The sequence below is a fragment of the Macaca fascicularis genome, chromosome 9 (assembly GCF_037993035.2).
Source record: "Macaca fascicularis isolate 582-1 chromosome 9, T2T-MFA8v1.1".
NCBI classification, from domain to species: Eukaryota; Metazoa; Chordata; class Mammalia; order Primates; family Cercopithecidae; genus Macaca; species Macaca fascicularis.
Genome location: NC_088383.1, coordinates 97,868,233 through 97,894,660, shown reverse-complemented (window position 1 = coordinate 97,894,660; position 26,428 = coordinate 97,868,233). Strand labels below are relative to the sequence as shown.

The 26,428-nt window shown below is 38.3% G+C and overlaps 1 protein-coding gene across 5 annotated transcripts; it reads right to left on the bottom strand.

The window, feature by feature from the left end:
• Nucleotides 1–780: 780 nt before the first annotated feature.
• Nucleotides 781–26,051, bottom strand: FAS (Fas cell surface death receptor). Of its 5 annotated transcripts, none has more exons than XM_045361178.3 (9): nt 25,783–26,051; nt 13,666–13,831; nt 8,588–8,725; nt 7,426–7,534; nt 5,816–5,877; nt 5,596–5,664; nt 4,336–4,409; nt 3,057–3,078; nt 781–2,307 (listed from the first exon to the last, which is right to left on the bottom strand). In XM_045361178.3, exons 1-9 carry the CDS (start codon nt 25,810–25,812, stop codon nt 1,976–1,978), a joined length of 1,002 nt encoding a protein of 333 aa, XP_045217113.2. In that variant the 5' UTR covers nt 25,813–26,051; the 3' UTR covers nt 781–1,975. The 5 variants fall into 5 exon arrangements, with proteins under 5 accessions (XP_045217113.2, XP_015311401.3, XP_005565956.3 ...); XM_015455915.4 differs by lacking the exon at nt 25,783–26,051 and adding an exon at nt 25,477–25,669; XM_005565899.5 differs by lacking the exon at nt 25,783–26,051 and adding an exon at nt 25,065–25,306.
• Between the last annotated feature and the right edge of the window lie 377 nt (nt 26,052–26,428).

Sequence of the window (26,428 nt, the reverse complement as noted above, 5' to 3'; positions counted from 1 at the left end):
CCATGGAATACTATGCAGCCATATAAAAGGATGAGTTCATGTCCTTTGTAGGGACATAGATGCCGCTGGAAACCATCATTCTCAGGAAACTATTGCAAGAACAGAAAACCAAACACCACATGTTCTCACTCATAGGTGGGAACTGAACAATGAGAACACTTGGACACAGGAAGGGGAACATTACACACCAGGGCCTGTTGTGGGGTTGGGGTGGGGGTAGGGATAGCATTAAGAGATATACCTAATGTAAATGACGAGTTAATGGGTGCAGCACACCAATATGGCACATGTATATGTATGTAACAAACCTATACATTGTGCACATGTACCCTAGAACATAAAGTATAATAAAATAATAATAATAATAATAATGATAATAATAATAAAACTTACCCCTTGAAATTTATACTTTCTTATCCACATTCCAGTATCTGGAATATGACGCTGTTTGACAAATAATCATGTGCTGTTTGGAAGAGGTCTTCTTGGCAGTTGCAACTTATGGAAATAATTATTTACCTGCTAAAAGTGTTCAGGTTAAAAAGGAAGTATCTTCTAAGAAACCCAAGAAGCATTAAAGATTCATAAACAAGTTATATTGAGCAGCATTTAGAGAAAAGGAACACAAAACCAAAAAGCAAGCCCCTACCAAAAAAGAGAAAACCAGAAAATTTTACCTATATTTTATAATTCCAAACACAAGGGGCAAAAAATCCTCTATAAATGGAAGTTCTTTAGGTGGTTCTAGGTATCTGCTTCAGTTTTTAACTCTCTTCACAGTTTACATTTATAGAAATATAAATATTATTTCTTAAAATTCACATTTAATACAAACTTTCAAAGGTATTTAAATGTAGGATAGCAGCAATGAGAAGGCTTTTAAATCTAAGAACCTACAGGGCATGACAAGAGCAATTCCTAAATCCAGATAATGATTTTACCATTGCTATGTATAAGCTGCCATTTGCAGCAAGTTTTACATGGGACATTATTGAACATTTTGGGGAGTAGGGGAAAAATAAGAATCTGCTTTATCATCTTTGATTGCAGACATGGGTTCATGACATGTCACAAAGCTACTTTCTCTGAGAGCAGTTAGTATCTCCAAACCAGGCTAGAATTTCTAAGGGTAGTCTTGCCTTTTGGTGGATTAAGTAATTTTTTGATGATACTTCCATGTTTGGGGGTACATTGGGCCATTAAGATGAGCACCAAGGAGAAAATGGAGAGGTGGCAAAGCTCTAGCAATACTCTCCTGCTCAAAATGCTTTTGACATCTGAGAAAGAAGTAGGTGGTTTTGAGCCGGTAAAATGCATACACATACATAATAGTAAAACATTATAATTTAATGTTTTCTATGTGAATTCATAATTGAAATATTGTATTCTATGATACGATTAATCTATGCAAAATTCTTTGAGGTAGAGCCTTATTTAAATTCTTCATTCGAATACATATACTTTACATAAATATGATCCTCTCAGAGTTGTAAACAAAGTTTAGAAATATGGTAAAATCTCTAGAATGATCAGAGGTAATTTAGAGGCAAAGTGGCCTGTTCAGTAACTGACATTCCAACAGAAGGTCATAGCTTCTTCTGTTGATTCATGGAATGGGGTTAGCCTGTGGATAGACATTTGTACTAATATACACTGATTACATTCATACTACAGAATCATATGTTAGATACCAGAAGATAATCTTAATCTTTCGTCCTCTGCATATACTCCTATTTGGGTAGTTAGCATGCCACTGCATTTACTCTTGATGACACTTGTCTTCCCAACTAGATTTTAAATATCCTTGGAGGCAGAATCATGAGATATTAAAAATCTATAAATATGTTGGCTCTTCAGAGCTAATAAATGATAAAATGTACCCAGTAAGAAACCAAGCAGTATTTACAGCCAGCTATTAAGAATCTTTTCAAACACTAATTGCATATACTCAGAACTGAATTTGTTGTTTTTTGCTCTAGACCAAGTTTTGGACTTCATTTCCGAAGTTCGAATTTTCTGTGTCACTAGTAATGTCCTTGAGGATGACAGCGTGAATTTTCTCTGCAAGAGTACAAAGATCGGCTGTTTTTAGACCTTTAATCAATGTGTCACATGCATCTTTCTTTCCATGAAGTTGATACCAATTACGAAGCAGTTGAACTTTTTGTTCTGCTGTGTCTTGGACATTGTCATTCTTGATCTCATCTATTTTGGCTTCACTGACACCATTCTTTCGAACAAAGTCTTTAACTTGACTTAGTGTCATGGCTCCAGCGATAGTGGTGATATATTTACTCAAGTCAACATCTGAAAAATAGAAAATAGTCTAAAAATTTGTTTTTCTAAATGAAATTCCCATTACTGAAAACCATGTTTATTTCTCTTTTTATAGTACTTCAGAATATAGCTAAGTCCTAAAGATCTGTGAAGAGCTGACTGCGGGAATACAGAAACAAGGCAATCTTGAGTTCTAACTCCAAATCCTGCCATGTACCCGGTAATTTGTTAAATAACCTGGGCACAATATATAACATTTCTGTGTCTTCTTTTCTCATTTATAAAATAAGAGGATTGGAAAAGATCATCTATAACATCTCTCATGGATCCAATGATCAATGATCCACAAATCTAAAAGTATAAGCAAAGAGTTTATGATCATCTTATCCCTAAATCACAGATCAAAGAACAACTGAATGGAATCATGTATGTTGTTACAGAGTTGGGTACACCGATAATACCTGAGTCTACAGTGCACTTTAACCTCTAGATCCATTTAGGCAGGAGTTCTGTAATACATCTAGCTGATTATGTAGGAGAAGTTTCTTAAGCCTCAGACTATTGTGTCCTATTGTTACTTGATTATTTTATCTATGAGTATTCATTATAAATTTAAACAAATTGCCTGATAAATGCTTTATGCTGAGCAGGTAAAATTGTATGAGAAATAACAAGATCCCACAATACGTCACTGAAAGTAGCAACATTATTTTACTCTGAAATTGGCCTATTACTCTAAAGGAAGCCATCTCTATGAAATAAAACAATAAAAGCCTTACCAGATAAATTTATTGCTGTTTCCTAGAAAGCAAAAAATGGAAGCAGAGAAAGACAAATAAAAATATATCTTTAGCATATTCTAAATGTAAACTTCTAATTTTTCCTTAATTCAGAAAGAAGTACAATCAGTTGCTTGATGTGTAAAATTAGGAAGCTAGATTAAGTGATTAAGAAGCATACTTTTACCATTCAATTTTTATTCTGAAAGGTTCCAGCCTTGCCAGAAACTGAGCAATATTGTCTCAGTTTTTAAAGGCAAGAAACCTAAAGAATTCATAAAATAGGTTGAGGTTATTTTTCATGTAGACTTATTAAACGATAAATATAACCACTCTAAAATTTTCTTCCCTGTAACTATTCTTATTTTTAATACCAGAAAATGGCTCAAATTGAAATTTTTTTTACCATATTAATTTAAAGAATCCTAACTCCCACTGAGCCCTGGTCCCAAATAAAATAATTCCATCAAGCGCACCTGGTTTCTTTTCTCGGCGTATTTCTTGCTATCTGAAATGTATTGATACCATGTTGGGAAAAGATACGGTGAGACATAAGGTCAACTGGCAGCCAGAGAAAGTTAAGCCTTTATGACAAACTTTAAGAGCAATCTCTTTGCTTAGGCTTGGATACTGAACCCATGCCTGGTAAAGGCTGTTTCTCTGCAGGGATAACAACAACACGGAACATGGAGGTTGGCCATGTTTTTTTTTCAGCTCATTTTCAGCACACTCTCAATTCCCTCCTTTGTTGATTCTTACGGTTTTTGTGTAGAAGCTTACTTTTAAATTGGGTACCATATCATAATTCATCTGTGAGGCCCCTTTAACTTATGGCACACACAAACACAAGCAATGTTTAAATAAAGAAAGTAACAGGCCAGATGTGATGGCTCACACCTATAATCCCAGCACTTTGGGAGGCTGAGGCAGAAGGATTGCTTGAGGCCAAAAGTTTGAGACCAGCCTGGGCAACAAAGTGAACCCTGTCTCTATAAAAAATTAAAAAAAAAAAAATTAACCTGGCATGGTGGTACATGCCTGTAGTCCCAGGGTCCCAGCTGAGGCAGGAGGTTCACTTGAGCCCAGGAGTTTGAGGCTGCAGTGAGCCATGATTGCACCACTGCACTCCAGCCTGGGCTATGGAGCAAGACTCCATCTCAAACAAAATGAAGCAAACAAACAAGAAACAAAAAAGTAAAAGGAAGTAACAAAAAGCCAAATCACTAATTTCTCTATTTTTTTTTTTTTAAGGAAAGCTGATACCTATTTCAATACCTACAGGATTTAAGGTTGTAGATTCATGAGGACCTTGGTTTTCCTTTCTGTGCTTTCTGCATGGTTTCTTTATCACCACTGAAAGAACAAAGACATTTTATCAAACTCAGGTCTCAGCCTTGTAGAATGCATGTGAGAACATACTTTCATACTAAGAGAAGTATAAGAAGGGAAAAGGAGAAATTCATTGAAACTTAAAAGTGGCCAAACACCACAGAAGGCAGCTGATTTTGAAACTTTCATACCACTAAGTCAAGTGTTCTAGTGAAAGGACATATCTTAATTAGTCATCTAATTACCACGAGCTGGCCTAGCATGAAGATGGTTTTTGACTTATATGGCAAGCACCACTCCCTGTCCAGCAAAGATGTGGACGGCAAGACTATGGCAGGACACAGAAGCTGCAGAACAAGCAAGTCAACATCAACTTGCTATGGATGCCCAGAAATTGAAATACACACACAAATAACTCAAGTATACATACTCAGTAGGTGTATGCATTAACGTCAACGTGAGATAGAAGAATCTGTATGTCTCTGAGCACAATTAGAGTGTTTAAATATCCCAAATGTATTTTCAGCTAAACAACTGCTAATGGCAAGGCAAACTTTCTTCTTCAACTGAACTGAAGAAACAGAGAATTGTTCTGACAGAGAAGGGAAAATTGGATATTTCTAAGTTACCGAAAGTTGGTATGACCCTGTAGTTGATGAATGACTTAAAGGGATTTTTCTAGACTAATTATGATTATACCTAATTTTGGCTTTTCTACTGACTCTACTGAGTCACCTTTGTATAACATGTGTTCCCATAGTATTTTAAGTTAATGAGGAGAAATAATTAAAAACAAGCCATTAGGCCAAGGAAGAGGAGGCAGAGAAGTACAAGTTTTTTAACCGTTCCCTGCAATGTGTTTCTTGGGAATGCCTTTGCTTCTTGTGTTCTCTTTTTGCATAGGGAGATCTCAATGAATAGTGAAGAATTACTTCTGATTTTTGGCCAACTCCACTGCTGCAGAGAACCCTTATTCATAGGAAGGATTAGAATACCACTCAATGCCCCAAAACCGTTGCTCAGAAACTAGCTGAGGGATAATTTCATTTGTTCTTATCTATCAGCTCTCAAGGCTGCATTCAGAGGCAAGAAGTTAACAATACATAAATCTACCAAACTGGTAGCTTTTTATAGGTAAGAATAAGGCAAATCTTTGTGAACTACTTCCTAAGTTATTTCAATCTGCAGTTTGAACAAAGCAAGAACTTACCATAAACAATTGGTGGAATTAGGAGAAGAAGAAGAAGAAGACATAACCACAGCAAATCAGATCTGGAATCTGAAGGTTGGAACATTGGACATTTATATGAAAATAAGCAATCTTTAAGATTAAACAAAGGACTCTCAAATAATCAAGAGTGATTGGTTTTTCTTCACATCTTTCCATGGGGATGAGGGAAAGGAGAATATAACCGTCAAAAAATAATTACCTTCCTCTTTGCACTTGGTGTTGCTGGTGAGTGTGCATTCCTCGATGATTCCATGTTTACACCTAGAAAACAAAATACAGGGGAAATTCAAAAGCCTGGAGGAATGATTCCTTGATCATTTTTCAATGGCACGTTATAAATTAGGGGCCATTTTATTTGTCTTTGCATCTCTGGCAAACATATTCCCTCAAATATTTCTAGAGTAGTATCTAAAGCAGGCACAAGTTGATATAATTTGGATGGCTGGATGAAAAATATCATAAGGAATGACTCTGTTTTAAGATTTCAAGAGTTAAAGGAAGATAGGAAAATAGTGACATACAAGAGAGATGAAGTAGACACAAAAATAAACTTAAACCTGGTAATAAACTGAACACATAAATCCTACAGCTTAAACTAGCTCTTAAACTGCCAAGAGTAATTCCAAAAAATTCCCATAGCTGAGAAAATGGCCAGGTGATAGCCATGCCCATGATGCGGCTCAGGGAGGGTACTCAGCTGGCCCTTAGAGGCTGCTACTTTTAGCATACGGTGGTGATCAGGAGACTCAAGAGGTTCATATGTGATTTCTTTCAGACAGACAGACATTCACAGTCAGGTTGTCTTGAGTTCACAGCCTCTGCCCGTTACCTGACTAGGTGAGCTTGGGAAGTCAGACTGTCATGAGCCTATTATCTCATCAATAACATGGAAGTAATATTATCTATTTCAAAAGGTTATGATGAGAAGAAAATTAAATCAAGATTATGAAATATTTGGAACTACTATTATTGTTATTATTTTACTAAGTCAGTTGCTTCCCAAGTGCCTACCTAGCCTGTCATCATAGGGGCATTCTCAGACACTTGGGGCCAGGGGAGAGCCTGGAACAACTGTACATAAAATTTTCCTAGCAAATAAAACATAAAGCATCATGCCCTTAATTCTTAAGCCTATTAGCTTCCCAAGATGAATTACAAGTCAGGTTCTCTAATTTTGGGTCAAAACCAACTTCTTTAACCTGAAAGACCAGGCCCTTCATGATTCAGCCCTGACCCCTTCTTAGTCTTTCCTACACTCCAGCCATGTACTCTGTTTTCCTGCGCTTCCTTTGTCTCTTTGCAGCTGCTGTTCCCCTGCCTATAATGTGCATTCCTTCCGTGTGCACCTGTTAATGTTCTTTCTTTTCTTTCTTCAAGACTCAAGCCATGGGACACATTTATGTCTTCACCTCCATCTCCTCAGGCAGAGCTGAAAAGTTTTCCTGCATAATTTGTAACACCTGGAACATAAGTCTCTTCTGATGCTATTCTCATGCTGCCGAAATACAATAGCCATTGCTTTTCTTGACTACAATAATAGTAGTTCCAAATATTTCATAATCTTCTGGACTGACAGCTTGATACCAGGCATGTGTCTGGCTCACATCTTTAGCTTAAGTGGCCAGCAAAGTGTCACCTACACAGGAAGTGTTGACTAATGTTTAAATAAGCAAACGGTCATCTAGTTGCTTGGTGGCAAAGCAAGACTAGAACCCTAATTCTTAACTCTCAGTCAGTGTTACTTCCCTAGGAAAATGATAACTCTCATGTTATAGCTAGTGGTTTAATCAGAAAAAGACTACAACTTACTTGGTGCAAGGGTCACAGTGTTCACATACAGCAGAGTTACAAAAAAAGTTTGGTTTACATCTGCACTTGGTATTCTGGGTCCGGGTGCAGTTTATTTCCACTTCTAAGCCTAGAAAATCAGTTTGGAAACTATTAGTTATAGTGGCTAATTAAAAGTGGACTATGAAAATGGTGGGCAGGAGCTGCATGCATTTTTGAGATCCACTGCTTATATCAACAGTCACAGCATGACACCAGTAATACAGCTGGTGTTTAAACACAGAACAGGAAACCCCAGGTTGAAATGGCCAGCAATCATTTAGCAGACAAACCAAGACAAACCTCGCCATTGCTTAGATGTCTCCCCTGTTCCTCTAGTCTCCAGCCTTAACACTCAATGGGTGACTTGGGGACTGGCAGCATCAGCATCACCTGGGAGCTTGTTAAAAATGTAGAATGTTAGGCTCTACCCTAGATTTACTCAATCAAGCCAATACCAAGGCCCTCACTCAGAGACTCTGATGTAATTGCCTTGAGGTGGGACCTAAACATGAAACATTTTTAGTAGCTCCCAAAGCAATTCTAATGCACTGCCAGGGACAAGAAACACTGCTTTATAGGCTGAATAGGGAGGGGAAAAGCTTTATGTCCAGGGGTTTCTCCATGTCAAACAAAACTAGAAATACTTGTGTTATATTTTAATATGGGCCCTTAGAATACATTGGGATATCCATGAAAATTCAGGTCCCCAGCTGGAATTATCAGAACAACTAAATCTCCAAAGAAATGGGGAGCATTCCTACCCAACTGTTGGATTTCTGTGTCCTTGTATCTGTAGGCTTCTGAGCTTTTTCTGGTCGTGAACAAGCACTATTATACAAGCATAAGTCAAGGCCAGAAACAAAATAATTTCTGAGATTTTGATTTGAGCTGATGAACCCTGTTCCTAGGGTTCATATTTAGTCATTCTCCTATATCTGGAAGAATTGCCTAGACTTACTCATAAAGGTCTAGACCAGTAATTAGCTCGGTACCTGGTCCTGCGGTACCCTAGTTACCTGTCCTTCCCTTTCCTGTGTGTCAACACAGCACCACAGTAGGCCCCAATTTCAAATTGTCTTATAAATGGTTCTACATGGAATTCCAAGATTGATCTCTTTCAATTGCTTTTTAAGACTCTTACCATGTCCTTCATCACACAATCTACATCTTCTGCATTTGGAAGAAAAATGGCCTTTGTCTGTGTACTCCTTCCCTTCTTGGCAGGGCACGCAGTCTGGTTCATCCTCATTGACTGTGCAGTCCCTAGCTTTCCTTTCACCTGCCCAAGGGAAAAAGGAGCAAGTGTATGAACAGGACATAGGCAGTTAACAGGGTGGGAAGTATGCAGGGATGATAGACAATAAAACTCTTCTAAAACACAAGGGGAGCGGAGTAGGCTAATGATATATAAATACAATGGGGGAGAAGATTATTGTAAAAGTCATGTCAAGAGCCAGGAAGTCTCCCAAGACAAAAGCTAAAAGAGTGATGAAAGCCCATAGAAATAGGATGATTAGCAACAGGAGCATACAAAACCAAGGAAGGTTAGAATGACAAAGTGCACTGCACGAAATGCCTTTGCCAACAACCAACTTCCTTGGAGAAAGGGGAGAGGTTGGTGGGTATATATTCAGAGTGGGGATAGCTGTTACTGGACACTGAGATTATCAAACTGACTCACATTGCTCTGACTTTTCGTTTTACTTTCCAAAGTCCACAAACCCTGATAAGAAATAGTGTAATAAGGAAAAGAACATTTGAAGTTTTAAAGGCCTTGGTCAAATCTTGAAGAGCTATAAAATCTTTAACAGTGTGGTTTTCGCCAAGCCTAAATTTCATCCTGCATATGACGGAAATAGTAATATTTCTCTTGCATTGCTGTCAGAACTGCACTCGGCCTGCCTAGTGAGCATGACAGTTCTCTTTGTTCTCCCCTTTCTATTACTTTTTCATCAAAAGACAGGGTATGGGCCGGGCGCGGTGGCTCAAGCCTGTAATCCCAGCACTTTGGGAGGCCGAGACGGGCGGATCACGAGGTCAGGAGATCGAGACCATCCTGGCTAACACGGTGAAACCCCGTCTCTACTAAAAAAAATACAAAAAAAAACTAGCCGGGTGAGGTGGCGGGCACCTGTAGTCCCAGCTACTCGGGAGGCTGAGGCAGGAGAATGGCGTAAACCCAGGAGGCGGAGCTTGCAGTGAGCTGAGATCCGGCCACTGCACTCCAGCCTGGGCGACAGAGCGAGACTCCGTCTCAAAAAAAAAAAAAAAAAAAAAAAAAAAAGACAGGGTATGTACTGATGAGTTTTGACAATCATTAACATATTTATACCAAAATTTATTATCTATCAGGCTTGCTATCTTAAAACAAACAATTTTAAATAATATACACATTTGCATTAATTTACTTTAAAAATAAAGTGAGTCACTGTATTGCTATTAGTAAGTATCATGTAATGTGTTCTCTTAAAAAATTCATTTATCTGATAGGTGTTTATTAAATGCCTATTGAGTGCTAGGAACTTTTTAGAAGTTTAATATTATGCAGGAAATAAGATAAAGCCTTCATCACCAAAGACTTCACCTTCTCAGGATGGAGGTAGACAATACACAAATAAATATATTGATATCAAGTGCTAAAAAATGCTAGAAAAAGAAAGCTAGATGAAGGTAAGGTAATAGAGAATGAAGAAGAAAGTGACAGAAAATACCAAGAGAAGTGTCTGAGAAAAACATTACTAGTGACTCTAATTGTTAATGGTATAACTAGTTTAAAAAAAATAAGCAGTTTAATCTACTCTGCTCACCCATACAGCAAAATTAATTTCTGCTGTGTTTCCTAGGAACATGAATTCCTTAATAACTTCATATATTCTTTTTTATTCTTTTTGATAAAATAAAATATTTACTACATGAGCAAATTATGACATGTAAATATATATGCTATTTTAGTAAATAAAGACAATAGTCTGTCAATAGAAAAAAGACAAACTGGAGATTCCCAGAACAAAATTCAAAAATAGTGCATGGGGCTATATAACATTGTAGCAATATTTAAAGAAAACACAGCCCAAGTCCAAGTATAATTTTATTTTTTGCTAATGGTATTATACTGGTCTCTGAATGAATTGGTCTCTTTAATAAATTATCTTGCAGAATGTGCCTAGCACAACATCCTTGGTATAATGGAGAGACAATAAACCATAAGTTCTTTGGTTCTGCCAAAGTATGAAAACAAAATTTATTAAAATAAGAAAATAAGTTGTTGTTTTATTGAAATCAGATTTTAAAATACTTTTTTAAGTATAATGGTACATATGCTTATTATAGAAATGTTGGATAAGGCAGGAAAGTATAATAACAACTTATGTATCAGGCCGGGCACAGTGGCTCATGCCTGTAATCCCAGCAGGTTGGGAGGCCAAGGCAGGCAGATCAAATGAGGTCAGGAGTTTGAGACCAGACTGACCAACATGGCAAAAACCCGTCTCTATTAAAAATACAAAAAATTAGCCTGGCGTCGTGGTGTGCTCCTGTAGTCCCAGTTACTTGGGAGGCTGAGGCTGCAGAATTGCTTGAACCCAGAAGGCAGAGGTTGTAGTGAGCCGAGATCATGCCACTGCACTTCAGCCTGGACTACAAAGTGAGACTCCATCTCAAACAAACAAACAAACAAAAGACTATATATCAACAACTTTGAGATACTGCCTGTTATTTTGTTGCATTCCTATGCATATACATACATACATACATGTATATGCATGAGCATACACATAACAGGTGTGTGTGTATATATATGTATAACGTGTATATATGAAATATGTAGGCAGTATACCACAGAATCCTTCTATTGAATATGATGATGTGGGGAAGACTTCTTTGATCATTTAATCAAAAATGTCAATTTACATAGGAAACAATTTAAAAATACTGTAAATATTTTATTTTAATTTATAAAATATAACTTTATAATCATTTGACAATTTTGTGATATAGAAGTTATTAGAATCCCAGTTTCTTTCTTACTTAAGTCACATCCATAACGCATCACTTATAATTTCCTGTTTGTCTGTTTTTCTCTTCCTTTCTTTGTTTCTTTTATTCTCCTCCCTCCCTCCCTCCCTCCCTGCCTTCCTTTTTGATGAAATGAAAACATAGACATACCAATAATCTGTATGAATGGCTTTAGAGATTTTTGTGATTTTTCTTACCACTTAACTTTTATTTTTCTCTCACAAAATTCATCAACAACATTTTAGCATCTCATCTTTACTAAATTCTCCAAAGCACTGAACCTAATTTTCATAGAGATAAAATCTGTCTTTTCTCTGTATTTGTATTTCATTAATTTATATAATATTCAATCAAATTACATATGAATATCACAACACCAATGAGCGTAAACAGATTTGGAAGCAACTTAAATATTGATAAGCCTAAAATTCAAAAAAAGGGAATTGAAGTGGGAAGAGTATTTAACATGGTTGGATGCCATCCAGGATATTTTATAGAGGAATCAGGGAGAATCAGTGAATCCAGCCAGATCAGTTGGAAATCACTTAAGAAGATTTATATAATTGAGGATTATGTTAGAAATGTATCAGAAAATATGACTTTGTTTGATACATACTATTTCAGTCTTTAAATATTCCAAAATTTACCTAAGGAATCCCACATCATATTGATAATGAAATACCATGTGTACAATATTTTCCTTTATTTTTGATTACTTTCTCAAGGTATTTTCTTAAAATTTAATTGCTATCTTAGCGAGTCTAAACATTTTTAAATTTTTGACTCATATATTCAAATGTCTTTCTTAAAAGTTTATAACAATTTACTTCACTTCTTAAATGAAAATAGAACAAAGCAAAACCAAAAAAGCAATAGACAAAAATCCTTGACAGTTTGATGTGCAAAGCATATTTTGTTCATTTTAATTTGCATTTTAGGTTTTAAAATTATGAACAAAGATTTCGATTCATAGGGCAAATTGATTGTGCTTAGCAGGTCATAATAAAGCCAGGAAGCCATTTTTTATTTGTGTCGGAGAAGATTTAAGTGTAAATGGATTTAAGTAAAACGGGTTGGGTTACAAAGGAGATATTTCCATAAGGGTTATTAAAATCTGGACAGGAAGCATAGGGAGACTGGTAGAATCTTTTCACAAACAGGACCCATCATGTTTTGCAGCTTGAGTGCTGGAAGCCTGGGAGGCCAACCATGAAACATACTACAGTCCTTTTTTTGTTCTACTAATCTATCACATGAACCCATGTGCTATTTTCCTTTTTTCGACTCTACTCAAAGTTGAAGAAATGTTTGCACAATTGTATTTTGCTTAGCTTTTAATTTACCAGTGTTTGAAGGATTTCTCATCTGAAATTAGTTTGCCATTCAAAGTATTGATTTAAAAAAAAAAAGCTGTTGGTTTCTGCCTGTTGCTTTTCTTATTCATCTAGTTATTCAGCTGCAAAATGCAAATATATTTTGCAGGCTTCAGTGCCAGGACAGCTTTCTTAGAGACCTTCTGATTGAAGGGAAGTGCTGAGACATATCCCTTAAGAGTAGAAGTCTCGCCGGGCGCGGTGGCTCAAGCCTGTAATCCCAGCACTTTGGGAGGCCGAGGCGGGCGGATCACAAGGTCAGGAGATCGAGACCACAGTGAAACCCCGTCTCTACTAAAAATACAAAAAAAATTAGCCGGGCGCGGTGGCGGGCGCCTGTAGTCCCAGCTACTCAGGAGGCTGAGGCAGGAGAATGGCGGGAACCCGGGAGGCGGAGCTTGCACTGAGCCGAGATCGCGCCACTGCACTCCAGCCTGGGCAACAGCGTGAGACTCCGTCTCAAAAAAAAAAAAAAAAAAAAAAAAAAAAGAAGAGTAGAAGTCTCTTGCTTTCAGAGTTCCACTATTGTTATGATACATGCATCAGTTTTGACATGATAAGCTTTCATATTCACAAATGAGTCATTTTCTCTTAGGAAAAAAATGGAGCCAAATAGACCACTTGTAAATTAAATTTATCCATAACCACATCAAATAAGCATGCTAAATATAAATAAAACTCATCTTTGGAAAATAATTTCATAGTTGTTTTTCTCTCAGTTATGCTATATAATACAGGAGAACCAAAATCTGTAAAATTATTATAGCCATGACTATGTGCTATTCCTAACTGTGACTTTCACTGTAATCTCTGGATGTTTTGTGTAATATACCTGGAGGACAGGGGTTACGGCAGAATTGGCCCTCGTGATGCAGGCCTTCCAAGTTCTGAGTCTCAATTGTAGTAACGATCTTCCTCAATTCAAATCCCTTGGAGCTGATATCAGTCACTTGGGCATTAACACATTTGGACAATAATCTAACAACAGAGGTAAGAACCTGTAAAATAAAAGCATGAAGAGAATTTTATTGATTTTTGAAGTAAGCAACATGGTAAACAAGTTTTATTGATTTCTGAAGTAAGTAACATGGTAAACAAGTGTAACCCGCCCAAAATTGGCGGTATCTGCTGTGCACAGGCAAAGCCAATGTGAGGGCTCTGTTGTCTTTCAGATTTCTTTCCGAGAAGGCAGCAGGTCACCTGTATAGCAGTTCAGACCTCAGGTTCTGAGGGCGAGAAAAGATTTGTCCAAAAACTCACGGTTAAGAGTGGCTAACAAGAGACTCAGAGCCAGGACTTCTGGCCCAAATCTGGGCTGTTTCATATTTATAGAATAGTTTCCTAAATATTTTACTCCACCTAGGCATGCAAACAACTCCATTTGTTTATAGACAATTATTGGCAAGAAGACTGCAAAGAACCTTCAAAACAAATGGATACTGGGGAAAGGGGAGGTGTTTGGCAGGAATTCGCTAAGAACCAGAAGTCAGCCGGAAGACCTCCAGTCTGGGAAAACTGTAGCAAGACTCCTAAAGCCAGGGCTCTTGCTGGCAGGGAATGCAAAACTTGCCAGCCGCGCCCAGAAGCTTGGGAAGAAGCTGAGTTTGCATTTCCCTCCCTCCAGTTTTGGCACTGAATTTCTCAGAACAGCCGTGACCATGATTGTAACCTCTGGCAGGGGTGAGGAAATGGAATGCATAGACAAATAGTTAGAAGCTGGAAGTCATCCTATGCCAGAATCTGTGCATTCCCTTTGAACCTCTCAGAAACAGGGACACATGAGATTTGTTCTTTGTATCCCATGACAAGAAACTCAGAGAACAACTGGATATTCACCCATTGCCTGCAGCATCAGTGAGGAAGAATTACTTTTCATAGCCAACCAGGTTACACAGTAGAAGAAATGATGCAAGAATTAGCAGACACAGAAGATAATGACTGACGCCCTGCCCCAGCACCATGCCAGTCTAAAACGATCTCCACACTTTCTCAGGAATGGTCAGCCCCGGATCTAGCATGGCAGTTACAAATACAGCAACAGCTCAGTGACTGAATTTAACTACTGGAAGAAATACAGACCCCCATTCAGGGCTTATTCCAGTGTCAGTGTGGCAAATGGATTTAAAAAGGAACCAAAAGAAGAAGAAGAAAAAAAAACAAAAAATAAATAAATAAAAGTATATTACCTTCTTAAGATACTTTTTTTTAAAACTGTTCTTACTGAAGTTCAAAGCAAACAGGAAAAGATTTTTAAAAAGCAGAAAAAAAAAGGCATTCAGCGGTGAGAAATGACAGCCCTCAGCATGGCAAGAATGAGTAGACAGATGCCTGGAACAGTCAGTGAGAATTCTCAATTTTGAGCACAGCATCAGACTGCAAACAGTTTGTTGTGACAGAGAGAGGCAAAAGCAAGCTTTATAGTCATCACCGTGAAGAGGGTTTTACTTTGGTGTTTTTTGTTTGTTTGTTTTTGTTTTGTTTTTGTGGGTTTGTTTTTTTTTGTTTTTTTTGTTTTTTTTTTTTAAGACAGAGTCTTGTTCTGTCACCCAGGCTGAAGTGCAGTGGCACAATCTAGATCTCGGGTCACTGCAACCTCTGCCTCCAGCATTCAAGTGATTCTCCTGCCTCAGCCTCCGGAGTAGGTGGGATTACAGGAATGCGCCACTATAATGGCTAATTTTTTGTATTTTTAGTATAGATGGCATTTCACCATGTTGGCTAGGCTGCTCTCAAACTGCTGACCTCAGAAGATCCTCCCGCCTCGGCTTCCCAAAGTGCTGGGATTACAGACATGAGCCATCACACCCGGCCAAGAGGATTTTACCTCTAGGCAAAGCCCCACAAGAGAATTTCTTCAATATGACCATTGTGCTCAGCTACTGCAGGAAAAAATGCCCTCTTGATGAGGGGGTATAACAGTGGTCCAGAAAATTCAACACTAGAAGGTTAGGGATTAAGAAAACGAAAAGCAAAAGAAAAGAGGGACATTTCAAGAAAAAAAAATTCAGCAGTATATTATCTTTTAATACACAGAAATTTTAATGGTGCTTATTTCTAGTTGCTAAGACTATTTTTTTTTCATTTTGCTTAACTCATCTTTTCTTGATAACGCATTATGTGTTTGTTGTATAATAAAAAGATTTAAAAGTTAGCAAGGTTGTGTTGAGCCTAAAGATCTTTACTGATTTATCATAATCACCTGTGTTATTATTTTTTAGTAAAATGGAAAATAGGGGTAATAACGGTAGTAAATCTATAACAGCAACTTAGTATTCGAAAGGTGGAAAAAATTCTAAACCTTTGAATTATTAACATTTAATTCTTTATATAAATTTTGGGTTCTTTTGCTCTTCTAGCTTTCTTTGGTAGTCTTATAATTTTACTAAATCAAACATCATAAATATTAACCTTTGTTTAATCGGATATATTTTCTTAAACCAGCATAATCAAAGCCGTTTTATTTCTCTTTGGTCCACTAGGACTAAATATATCACCACTCATTATAGCAACATTGTTTGATGGTAAAGAAAATTCTCTTTTGTTTTTGAAGTAAAATTATTGGACACAAAAATATGTTACACTAAAGAGAACTTTTTAATTTTTGAAATCAAAAGCTCAGTTATACAAATCACCAGAAACTGGTAACTACAGTTTGCAGTAATTTTTGTCTCTGATGAAATCTTGGTTTATTTTTTCTTAGAGAATACTTACCATGGAAATGTACTTTATTAACCACACCCTGATAGATTCCCATGTCAAAAATGCAACAGGAGTTGCTGGTTGCCAATGAGACAATAAGATAAACAAAAAGTGCTTCATAAATTAGCATCTCATTGTGCTGTTACTGAACTAGGAATAAACAGATATATCTCTCAGAACACTGCCTATTTTTATACTTCTAGAGATGACATGGGCTAACTTTCTTGTGTGGCTTATAAACTGAAAAAAATCTAATAATGCAGTATTGTTTAGGCAACCATAGAGACTACTCTGGGGAGAAAGACATATATAAGTTCTAGGAGGTTTGTCATAAAATATTATGAATATTATTTTATATTTGAACTATTTTTGAAAGTGCACTTTATTATATAAGTATAATGGTTACCCTTCTATACAAGCTTAATAAAATAAAATGCTTAGCTTAAAAGTCACTTAGAAATGCATGTTAATAGATTTATCTGAAAGTTAGACATCTCAAATTGAAAATGGACATTTTAACCCCTGGCTTTGAATTTCAAATAGATTGATGAAAATAGATGGGTTATGGGGTTCTACAGGAAAGAGTGCTCCCCACCCCAATCCTCTCAGAATGCAGCAAAGAAGTAACAGAAGGCAGAGGGGTACTTGAGAGGACAATAGAAACAAAAAGTGAGAATTTTTTTTTTTTTTTTGAGATGGAGTCTCCCTCTGTTGCCAGGCTAGAGTGCAGGGCGTGATCTTAGCTCACTGCAACCTCCGCCTCCTGGGTTCAAGTGATTCTCCCGCCTCAGACTCCCGAGCAGCTGGAACTACAGATGCTCACCACCACACCCAGTTAATTTTTGTATTTTTAGTAGAGGCGGGGTTTCACCATGTTGGCCAGATGGTCTCGATCTCTTGACCTCGTGATCTGCCTGCCTCAGCATCCCAAAGTGCTAGAATTACAGGCATGAGCCACCATGCCCGGCCGAATTTTTTTTTTTTAAAGGGGGGTGTTGACACCAGCAAAACATCCAGTTAGCTTCTAAAATTTTAAACAATTAAACTAAAAGTTGGTATCTCATTATATTTACAATTTAGAGCAGAAAGGACTTTATAGATGACCTAGCCCAAACCCCTTTTCTGATAGAGATGGCAATGTCCCAACTGGTGAAGTGACTGGCCCGCAGTCATGCATCCAGCAAAGGAGATTCAGGACTGTCATGGGCTAAATCGTGTCCTCCCCCCACTCCCAAATTCATACATTGATACTGATACCCTAACTTCCTGAGCCTCCGAATGTGACAGTATCGGGAGATAGGGCCTTTACAGAGGTGATTAAGTTAAAATGGTGTTAATAGGGTGAGCCTTAATCCAATGTGACTGGTGACCTTTTAAGAAGAGGAAATTTGGTATATACAACTTCCAGAGCTCTTGTATTTGGAAGGCTGGAAGGGTCCAGACTTTGGAAGAGTGTCTTGGCTTTATTGTTTTTGTTTTGCTTTTTTTTCTATTTTTAGCTAAAGCTATATAAACCTTGTAGATTAAACAGTATACACTTCTAAATTTAAAAAAGAAGATGACGACGAGGAAATTTGGACACACATACAAACAGAGGAAGATAATGTGAAGACACATGGAAAAGAAGCCCATTTACAAGCCTGGAACAGATCCTGCCCTCGTGGTCCTCAGAAGGAACCAGTCCAGCTGGCACCTTGATATCAGGCTTCTAGCCCCCAAAACTGCCGACCCAGTCAGCAGTCCTAAGAATTTAATATAAGGAATGAACTACAGTCTCTTGATTCTCTTGGATTCTTGATTCTCTTGGATTCTTGATTTGTGAGACATTAGTGGTACATATAAACTTGGGATCCCTCACAGCTGAGCCCAAGAATTTTCCATCTTGGATGATCACTGAGCTAAATAGGCAAGAGATTTCCCATGGTCTTCGGAACTAGAATTAGCAGGTGCCAATATGAACTGGAGCTACTTCTTTCCAGACTTATTGGTCCTGCTAGGCTGGGTTGAAATCTTACCACCCTCTACTGCTGAGGACAAAAACGGAGCAAGAAATGAAGTTCCACTGACTAATTCTTCTTGTCTGCTTGTAGACTTTCAGGTACTTATCAACACTTGAGGAAAAAGAAATTCTAAAAGACGAATAGTTTATTATTGAATAGTTTAACATTTCCAATAGGATCTCTAATATATCTGTGTAAAAAACAGGGATATAGTGATGCCATCTTGTCCTACTACATTACCAAAAACCTGAAATAGAAGCGAAATAAATTTTTCTACATGAAAGAGATAAGCAAAGATCCCATTTGTTTATATGTTTTTTAACATGTGTACATAAAAATATACATGGTAGTCTTATCCCAGGGATGTCCTCTTTCTTTCTTAAAGCGAATCTCTGGAAAGTCCAGGACAGAGGTAGTTGAAGCAACAGTTGCAAGTTACTGATTAGATCCATGACTGGCCAAGCCATACATAAAACAAAACGAATGAGCCTAGGAAATTCCATCTGAAATTACATTTTGATTTTAGTGCTAGAGTTAGAAAAATAGTTCTCAAGACCCCGACAGACATCAGAATCCTGTAGTGATGCATTATTTATTAAGGCCCCCACACAGACCTAAGGAATCAGGATCTCTGAGAATGGGGAAGTACCCTTGGTGATTCTGATGCTCATCACAGTTGCAGGGCAACTAAGTTAGAGGAAGCAAAATCTGAGGTTAGCAGGTTACTACATTTACATGTGAGAATATGAGTTTTACAGACTAAAGGCATCTGTGTTCAGCACTTGCAAATCAGAATTTGACTTCTCATGAAGAAATAATGACCCTTCCAAAAATAAGCCTGTAAGAGAAAAGAAATGATCTTTGGTAGAGGAAATGGGTAATGTGAGGGCTATAGAGCCCTAAAATACAGCCCCAGAGTCCTTACAAGCCTAGAGGGGCCACCTGGGTCATACAAGAATAAAGCAACCTGGGATAAGAGACTACCGAGAGAGGAGGGGCAAAGGAGCAACCATTGCTGAGCCCCAGGGGAACAGGGGCCATGTGGTATGGGAGCCCAGATCTTCCATTTTTCAAGTGAAAGCAAAATCCCCCAACACTTAGACGGTGGTGACTAATACTAAAAATAAATAAATGCACGTGTACATATACACATACACGCTTTATCTGCAGGCTAACAAGACTGCCTGTAGGCAGTATAGGTCCAGGGTTTTTTTGTATTGTTTTTTATTTGACAAATAAAAAATTGTATATATTTATGGTATGTAACATGATGTCTTGAATTGTGTACATATTTTGGAAGATAATTAGCTAAACTGAGCTAATTAACATTGGGCATTCCTTCACATACTTATTCATTTTCTTTTTTTGTGTGTGAGGAGAACACTTAAAATCTACTCTTAGTAATTTTCAAGTATACAATACATTGTTATTAGCTATAGACATCAAGTTGTACACTAGATCTCTTGAACTTATTCCTCCTAACTGAAATTTTGTATCTTTTTGTATCCTTTGACCAATATCTCCCTAACTCTCCCAACTTTGCCCCCTACCAGCCTCTGGTAACCACTATTCTACTCTTTACTTTTATGGATTCGAATCTTTTAGATTCCACATATAAGTGAGATCATGCAGTATTTGTCTTTCTGTGAGTATAGGCCCAATTTTTAAAATCAAGCCTAAATCCTTACAGACATTCATGTGAAAAACAACAACAACCAGTTAATTAGGACCAATGATCTCTTTGTGAGAATGGCTAAAAACCAAAGCTAAATCCTCAGCAGAAAACAAGAGCCTTCACCCTCATACTCTGACTTCCTCTCACTCTCTTCTTCAAGATCTCTGACCTCACAAATAAAAAGTATTCACATTTCTCACATCTTATATTTTTATAGCCTCACAAAACACAGAGGTGAATAGAAACACAATGCTGCCTGACTTCATCGAAGGACAGGCTGTCATTAATGAATCCAATGTCAAATTGTCAAATTTACTCTAATTTTGCTTGTTTATCCCAGTCCATGCCTTAACACAACCTACAGTAAGCTTGCTCACTTTGCTGGGCTGAGTATATCTGCTGATTGAATTTGTAGTCAGATTTGCTAATTTACAAGGCTGGCCTTGCTCTAAAGATACAATTTTTTGTTTGTTTGTTTTCTTTTTAGATGGAGTCTTACTCTGTCGCCCAGCCTGGAGTGCAGTGGCATGATCTTGGCTCACTGCAACTTCCGCCTCACGGGTTCCAGCAATTCTCCTGCCCCAACCTCCCGAGTAGCTGAGATGACAGGCATGCTACCACACCCAGCTAACTTCTGTATTTTCAATAGAGTCTAGTTTTCACCATGTTGGCCAGGCTGGTCTCAAACTCCTAATCTCAACTGATCCATGATCCAACCACCTTGGCCTTCCAAAGTGCTGAGTGACAGGTGTGAGTCAACCGCCCAGCCTAAAGGTATAATCTTATACTAAATTCACTATCATTTCTACTTAGTGGGACTCAGGCAAGTTGTCCTATATAACTATGATTGCTACTTCTAAATGCCTAAAGATGGGGTGACTGGGCTGTACAACAGTTTATTTCAAATCAAGAAAGCAGTTCTGATCAAAGGGAAGAACCACCTCATTTCCTTCCGGGGAAGGTGAAGTTACCAATCTTACAAAAGTCAACTTCTCTCTGATTTGGGCTTTACTACTCACACTGTCGTTTCAAAGACAATAAAGGTAGGCAAGTGGACTGAAGATTTGTTCCTGCTTGAGACTGAATTGAAGATATTTAATTGGTGTTAGAAGTCTAACTATATAAAAAGCTAAAGACTTTTTTTAAAGCAAGGATTTTCCAGAAAATAAAGAGGATTTATTAGTTAAATGCTATTTTTCCACTTTTATGAATACATATATAGCAAAAAGAAAACTATACACTAAGGTTCTTACAGTGTTGTACCTTATAAGGAAGTACAAGGTACAACATATAATATTATGTTGCTTTTTATCAAGTTTTAAATTGTCTTATTTTATGATTTTTCATCATAAGTACTACAATTTTCATATGTAAGTTCTATGAGTAATTTTTGGGTAACAAGAAAAAGTCATATATATACACACACACACATATATATACACACACACATATATATACACACACACACATATATATATACACACACACATATATATATCAGTACATTCAAGAAATGCTTTTTTCTAATAGTAAATTATAAAAATAAGTAATAAATAAATTAAAAAGTAATAAAAATTATAGTAATCCCAGCTCATTTAATAAATGCTCTATAATGTATCCAATAAAAAACACAAGATAAAAATTATGCAGAAATAGAAAAAGGTTTGTGTAACATTCAAAGGAACAAAAAGCAGACTATATATAGCTCAAATTAAACATGCAATTATGTATATGTGTAGACAAGGCTAGGAATTTATAAGTCAAATCAAAATTCTTTACATTAGTTGGGTGAGATAAAGTATAAATGTAGTTTTTAAATATTTGCTTTTTGTTTTACATTGTCTGGTCATTTTTTCTACATTTACCTATTTAAAAAGAAGAAACGGATGGGTTCACTGTCCTAAATTTGGTTTCAAGTTGCTTTTTGTCAATTTCAAGTTTTAAGTGGTGTTATTTCATTTTTCACCATAAGTCATTAGTCTTTATTCCCTATTACAAAACATGTGCTCACCAAGGGACTTTTGGGGCCTAAGATAATTCGCCAAAAGCAATTAACTTCCTAGGGGCTTTCAAGTGGGGGGATTTCCTTACTTAGGTTTCAGACCATCTCTTAACAAACAGTTATTCTCTCAAACTGGCGGTTTACTCTGGTAATTTGGCACCCCTAAAGCATTCTAGTAGCCTTCAAAGAGGTTCCTTTGAAACATTGTCACTTCTTCTATGTGTTAATTTGAGAGTATTCAGAAGGAAATTACTTGTCCAGTGTCTCAAAGACCTTACTCAGAGACAACGTCTAAATTCCAGATCTTCTTTGCCTCTAATTATTTTATCTTTTCCCCTCTCTAAAGTCAGTGCAAGAAATTTTTTTTTTTTCTAAATTAAAGTCTAATTTGCCACTAAGGGTGGTAACTGTATTTCAGGCATGAACATTAGAGGATTTTTCATTAGCCTAACTGTAGCTGGTAGTGGGGGTGATGCCATTTATCAATTTAATTTTTGCTTGCAAACCTTGCCATCATTTATAAATTTGGGTTTTTCCATCCTGGTTGCTAATGTCTTAATTCACATTTATTATTTTATTGTATTTATAAGACTTCTCAAGTCCTTTGCGATGTAAGTACAGCCCATTAAAAATGAAAATAAATAGCCCAATTTATGTTCATCAGGTTGGCTTAAGAAAAATTATTAAATTACAAATTAAACTACAAAAATGATTAAATAGTCCGTTTTATGTTCATTGGGTTGGTTTAAGAAAAATGATTAAATTACAAATTAAATAACTTTCTTTATTTTCCCCACAAAACTATTCTGTATGACTACTTGTAAATATACAGCTTTATTTTCCAAAGGCCCTCTCCCTTCCTTTGACCATAAGATAACCATTCTAAAAAATGTAAAGGAGATAAAACTGGCTGTCCAGTGATTGCCTGGCCAATGTCCTAAATAATGCAAGACAAAACCTGTTGGGGCCCAATTAAATAAAAATCCATGGACTCTCAGAGGCTTCGGAATTCAAATGAGCCTCATGGATCCACATCCCTTCGATTAGGCATCTGCAAGCTGGCATTTCTGAGTGAGGGACTTTCCAAAACAGGCTGCTCAAGTTTCTTGGCCAATAACAGGGTCATGCACAATTAAAAAAAAAAAAAAAAGCAAACACAGCTATTTCTCAAACAAATTTGTAAAGTAAGTTTGACTCTTTTTCTGTCTCCTTTAGAAATTTGCCAATATTTTGGGATTTCGAACTTTGTTATTGTTAAGTGTCGAAGTGAAAACACTGAGAAATAGGAAAGAGAAAACTAACACCAGGAAGGTTGAGAGAAGGAAAGAGAAAGAGAAGCAAAAGGGGTTAAGGATGGGGATATTTGTTGACTGTAGTTATCATCAGAGTCAGAGGACTAGGGAAAGAGGGGAAAAGCAGAAAACAGCTCCCCACCCATCTACGTCCAGCCCATTAATAGAATTTAAAATTTGCTTCTGTATTCCAAGTAATTAGCATTTTGCATCCATTTTATTTATTGCTACTACTAAGAAAGCACTAACTGTGAAGGCATAAAAGCAAACATTTTCTGGAGACACATGAGGTGACACAAGAGTGTCGAAACTTCTTTAAGGATAAAGGCCTGATGTTAGGCATGTCCTGAGTGCAAAACCAATTTCTGTGTAACTAAATTTAAAAGAGTTCTATTAAAGGGGATAAATGGAAGATATACCGCAAAACGTGAAAAATGATTACTTAGGTGATAGGGTTATGTCTGATTTTTATATTTGACTCATCTGCATTTATAAATTTTATTTAATAAGCCTTAATTTCCTAGGCCATATATCATATACAAATATTATAAATTACACCTAACTTATAGGTATTATAATATGTATATATACATAAATGTATGTGTATTTATATATGCGTGTGTGTGTGTCTGTATTCTTTCAGAAAAGCAAAGTTTTCTTTGGGCTTTAAACACACGCAGCCTCTGGTAAAGGTGCTATTGGTACAATAGTTCAATAAGCATAGCTCCAAGCTTTGGCAATTTTCTTACACTTTGCTAATACTGCTATCCATGAACTAAGAGATTTTCAAAGCAGCCAACATTGCATTAGTGCAACGGTTAATAACAAGGGAGAGAAGAGTGTGGTCTGAGATTGTATAAATGGTTTCTCAATCTTGAATCATAAATTTTCTCCAAGGAAGTTTCTAAAGAAGCCCAAATAGTGCACATTATTTCTGAAAGGCACAGGAGGATTTTTTTTTTTTTTTTTCTAATCATAAAATGGACCCAGACATCTCAGCCTTTTGGTGTAATCTGGATATCAGTAATCTGGATATCAGATGCAACAGCCTGAGTTTTGGAGTTAGATCTGAGTTCAATCCCATATCTGCCATTTACTAGCTGTGTGATCTTGGTTGAATTACTGAAGCTCTCTGAACCTCATTTCGCCATCTGTAAAGTGGGGATGTGGTCATCTTCCCTACTACATGGCTCTCCTGAGAATCCACGGAGAGCACATTTGTAAACATTTCTCTTGCTATGCTTGGCACTTTGTTGGGGCCAAAAAAAAAAAAAAAATTCCATGGACTCTCAGAGGCTCCGGTACTCCAATGAGCCTCCTGGATCCACGTCTCTTCTTCAGCCATCCGCAAGCTGGCATTTCTGAGCGAGGGACTTTTCAAAACAGGCTACTCAAGTTTCTTGGCCAGTAATAGGCGCCAGGTTCTGTGTGGTGGGAACGGGTACCACCCCAGCAGGAGACCAGGCAGAAACTACCATGGGAGTGCAAGCTAAGAAAGGGCAAAAGAAGAAAGAGAAGGGCAGAAAAACAAAACAAAATGAAACCACTCAGGCAGCGACTTACAGTGTTAAGGAGAGAATTCCCGGAAGGGAGACGACAGTTTCTTTTTCTGTATGACAATAAAAAAAGGTAAACAAGCCTCCAGAAGCTCATTCAGCCCCCATATAACTTTTTCGAGAAAGAAACAGTGCCGTTCTTCCGAGCCCTCCGGTTTAACCACTGCTTCGGGGCTGACTTATTTCCTACGTCTGAGAACTGCCAGAAAATGAGCAATATCTGTTCTGAAGGCTACAGGCTCTCTCCCCGCCCCCGCGGGGCGGCGCGCGCTCACCCACCAGCGCCGCAGCGGACCTTTGGCTTGGCTTGTCAGGGCTTGTCCAGGAGTTCCGCTCCTGTCTCCAACCGGGGTCCTCCTTCAGGGACCCTAAAGCTTCCCAAACTTCCGCTTCAATTCCTGTCCGCCCCCCACACCCACCTCTACGTGGAGCACAGTGGTCTCCGAGGAGTGCCGGAACTGCCCCGCCTGCCCCGCGGGGTCAGCACTTTGCATCAAGTCCCTAGAAAAGCGAGTCCTCCAGCGTTCTGAGCACCCGGGCCCGAGAAAAGATCCCAACAGCCCCCGGGAGCCAGTCTCCAACGCCTCCCGCAGCAGCCCGCCGCTCCCAGGTGCCCTCGTGCGCCGCTGCCGCAGCAGTCCCGCACGCGTCCCGCGCCCACCCCACTTTGCCTATCCCCGGGACTAAGACCGAGTAAGCCTCCACCCGGGCAGGAGAGGGCTCACCAGAGGTAGGAGGGTCCAGGTGCCCAGCATGGTTGTTGAGCAATCCTCCGAAGTGAAAGAGCCTCCCCAATTCCGCGCTGAGCGGGTCCACCAACCGCGGGAGAAGCGGCAGCTCCGCCTGGGCAGCCAGGGCTGGCCTCAGGGTGTGTTCCGTGCCAGTGCCCGCCCCTGGCGCTCCAGCCAAGTCACTCGTAAACCGCTTCCCTCACTCCCCAGAAGCGTCTTTGAACACCTGTGTGTCACTCTTGCGCGAGATCAGAGACGAGCTCACGAAAAGCCCCCGTGGTCAGGAGGATGGGAAGGAAGCCTCGCTGGGGAACGCCCGGGTTGGGGAGGGCTCCATTGATTCAGCAACTTGGCCTGCGCGCGGATGGGGAGGGGGAGAAGTCAGGGTGAGGAAGGAGTCAGGGTTTGTTGCACAAATGGGCATTCCCCGTCCCGGGGCGTTCCTGCAGTGGCTGGCAAGCTCACTTCAGGTGAGGACCTCGAGAGCCTGCCTGCTGACCCTTCTAAAGACTTCCGCTGCAGTTCAACCTGGGAAGTTGAGGACGTCTTGAAGGAGAAAGCAGCTCAGAGTGCACAGGTCCTGCCTGGGTGCACAACCTTGGCTAATAGCTGGAGTCAGTCAGAGGAAGACTTGCGGGGC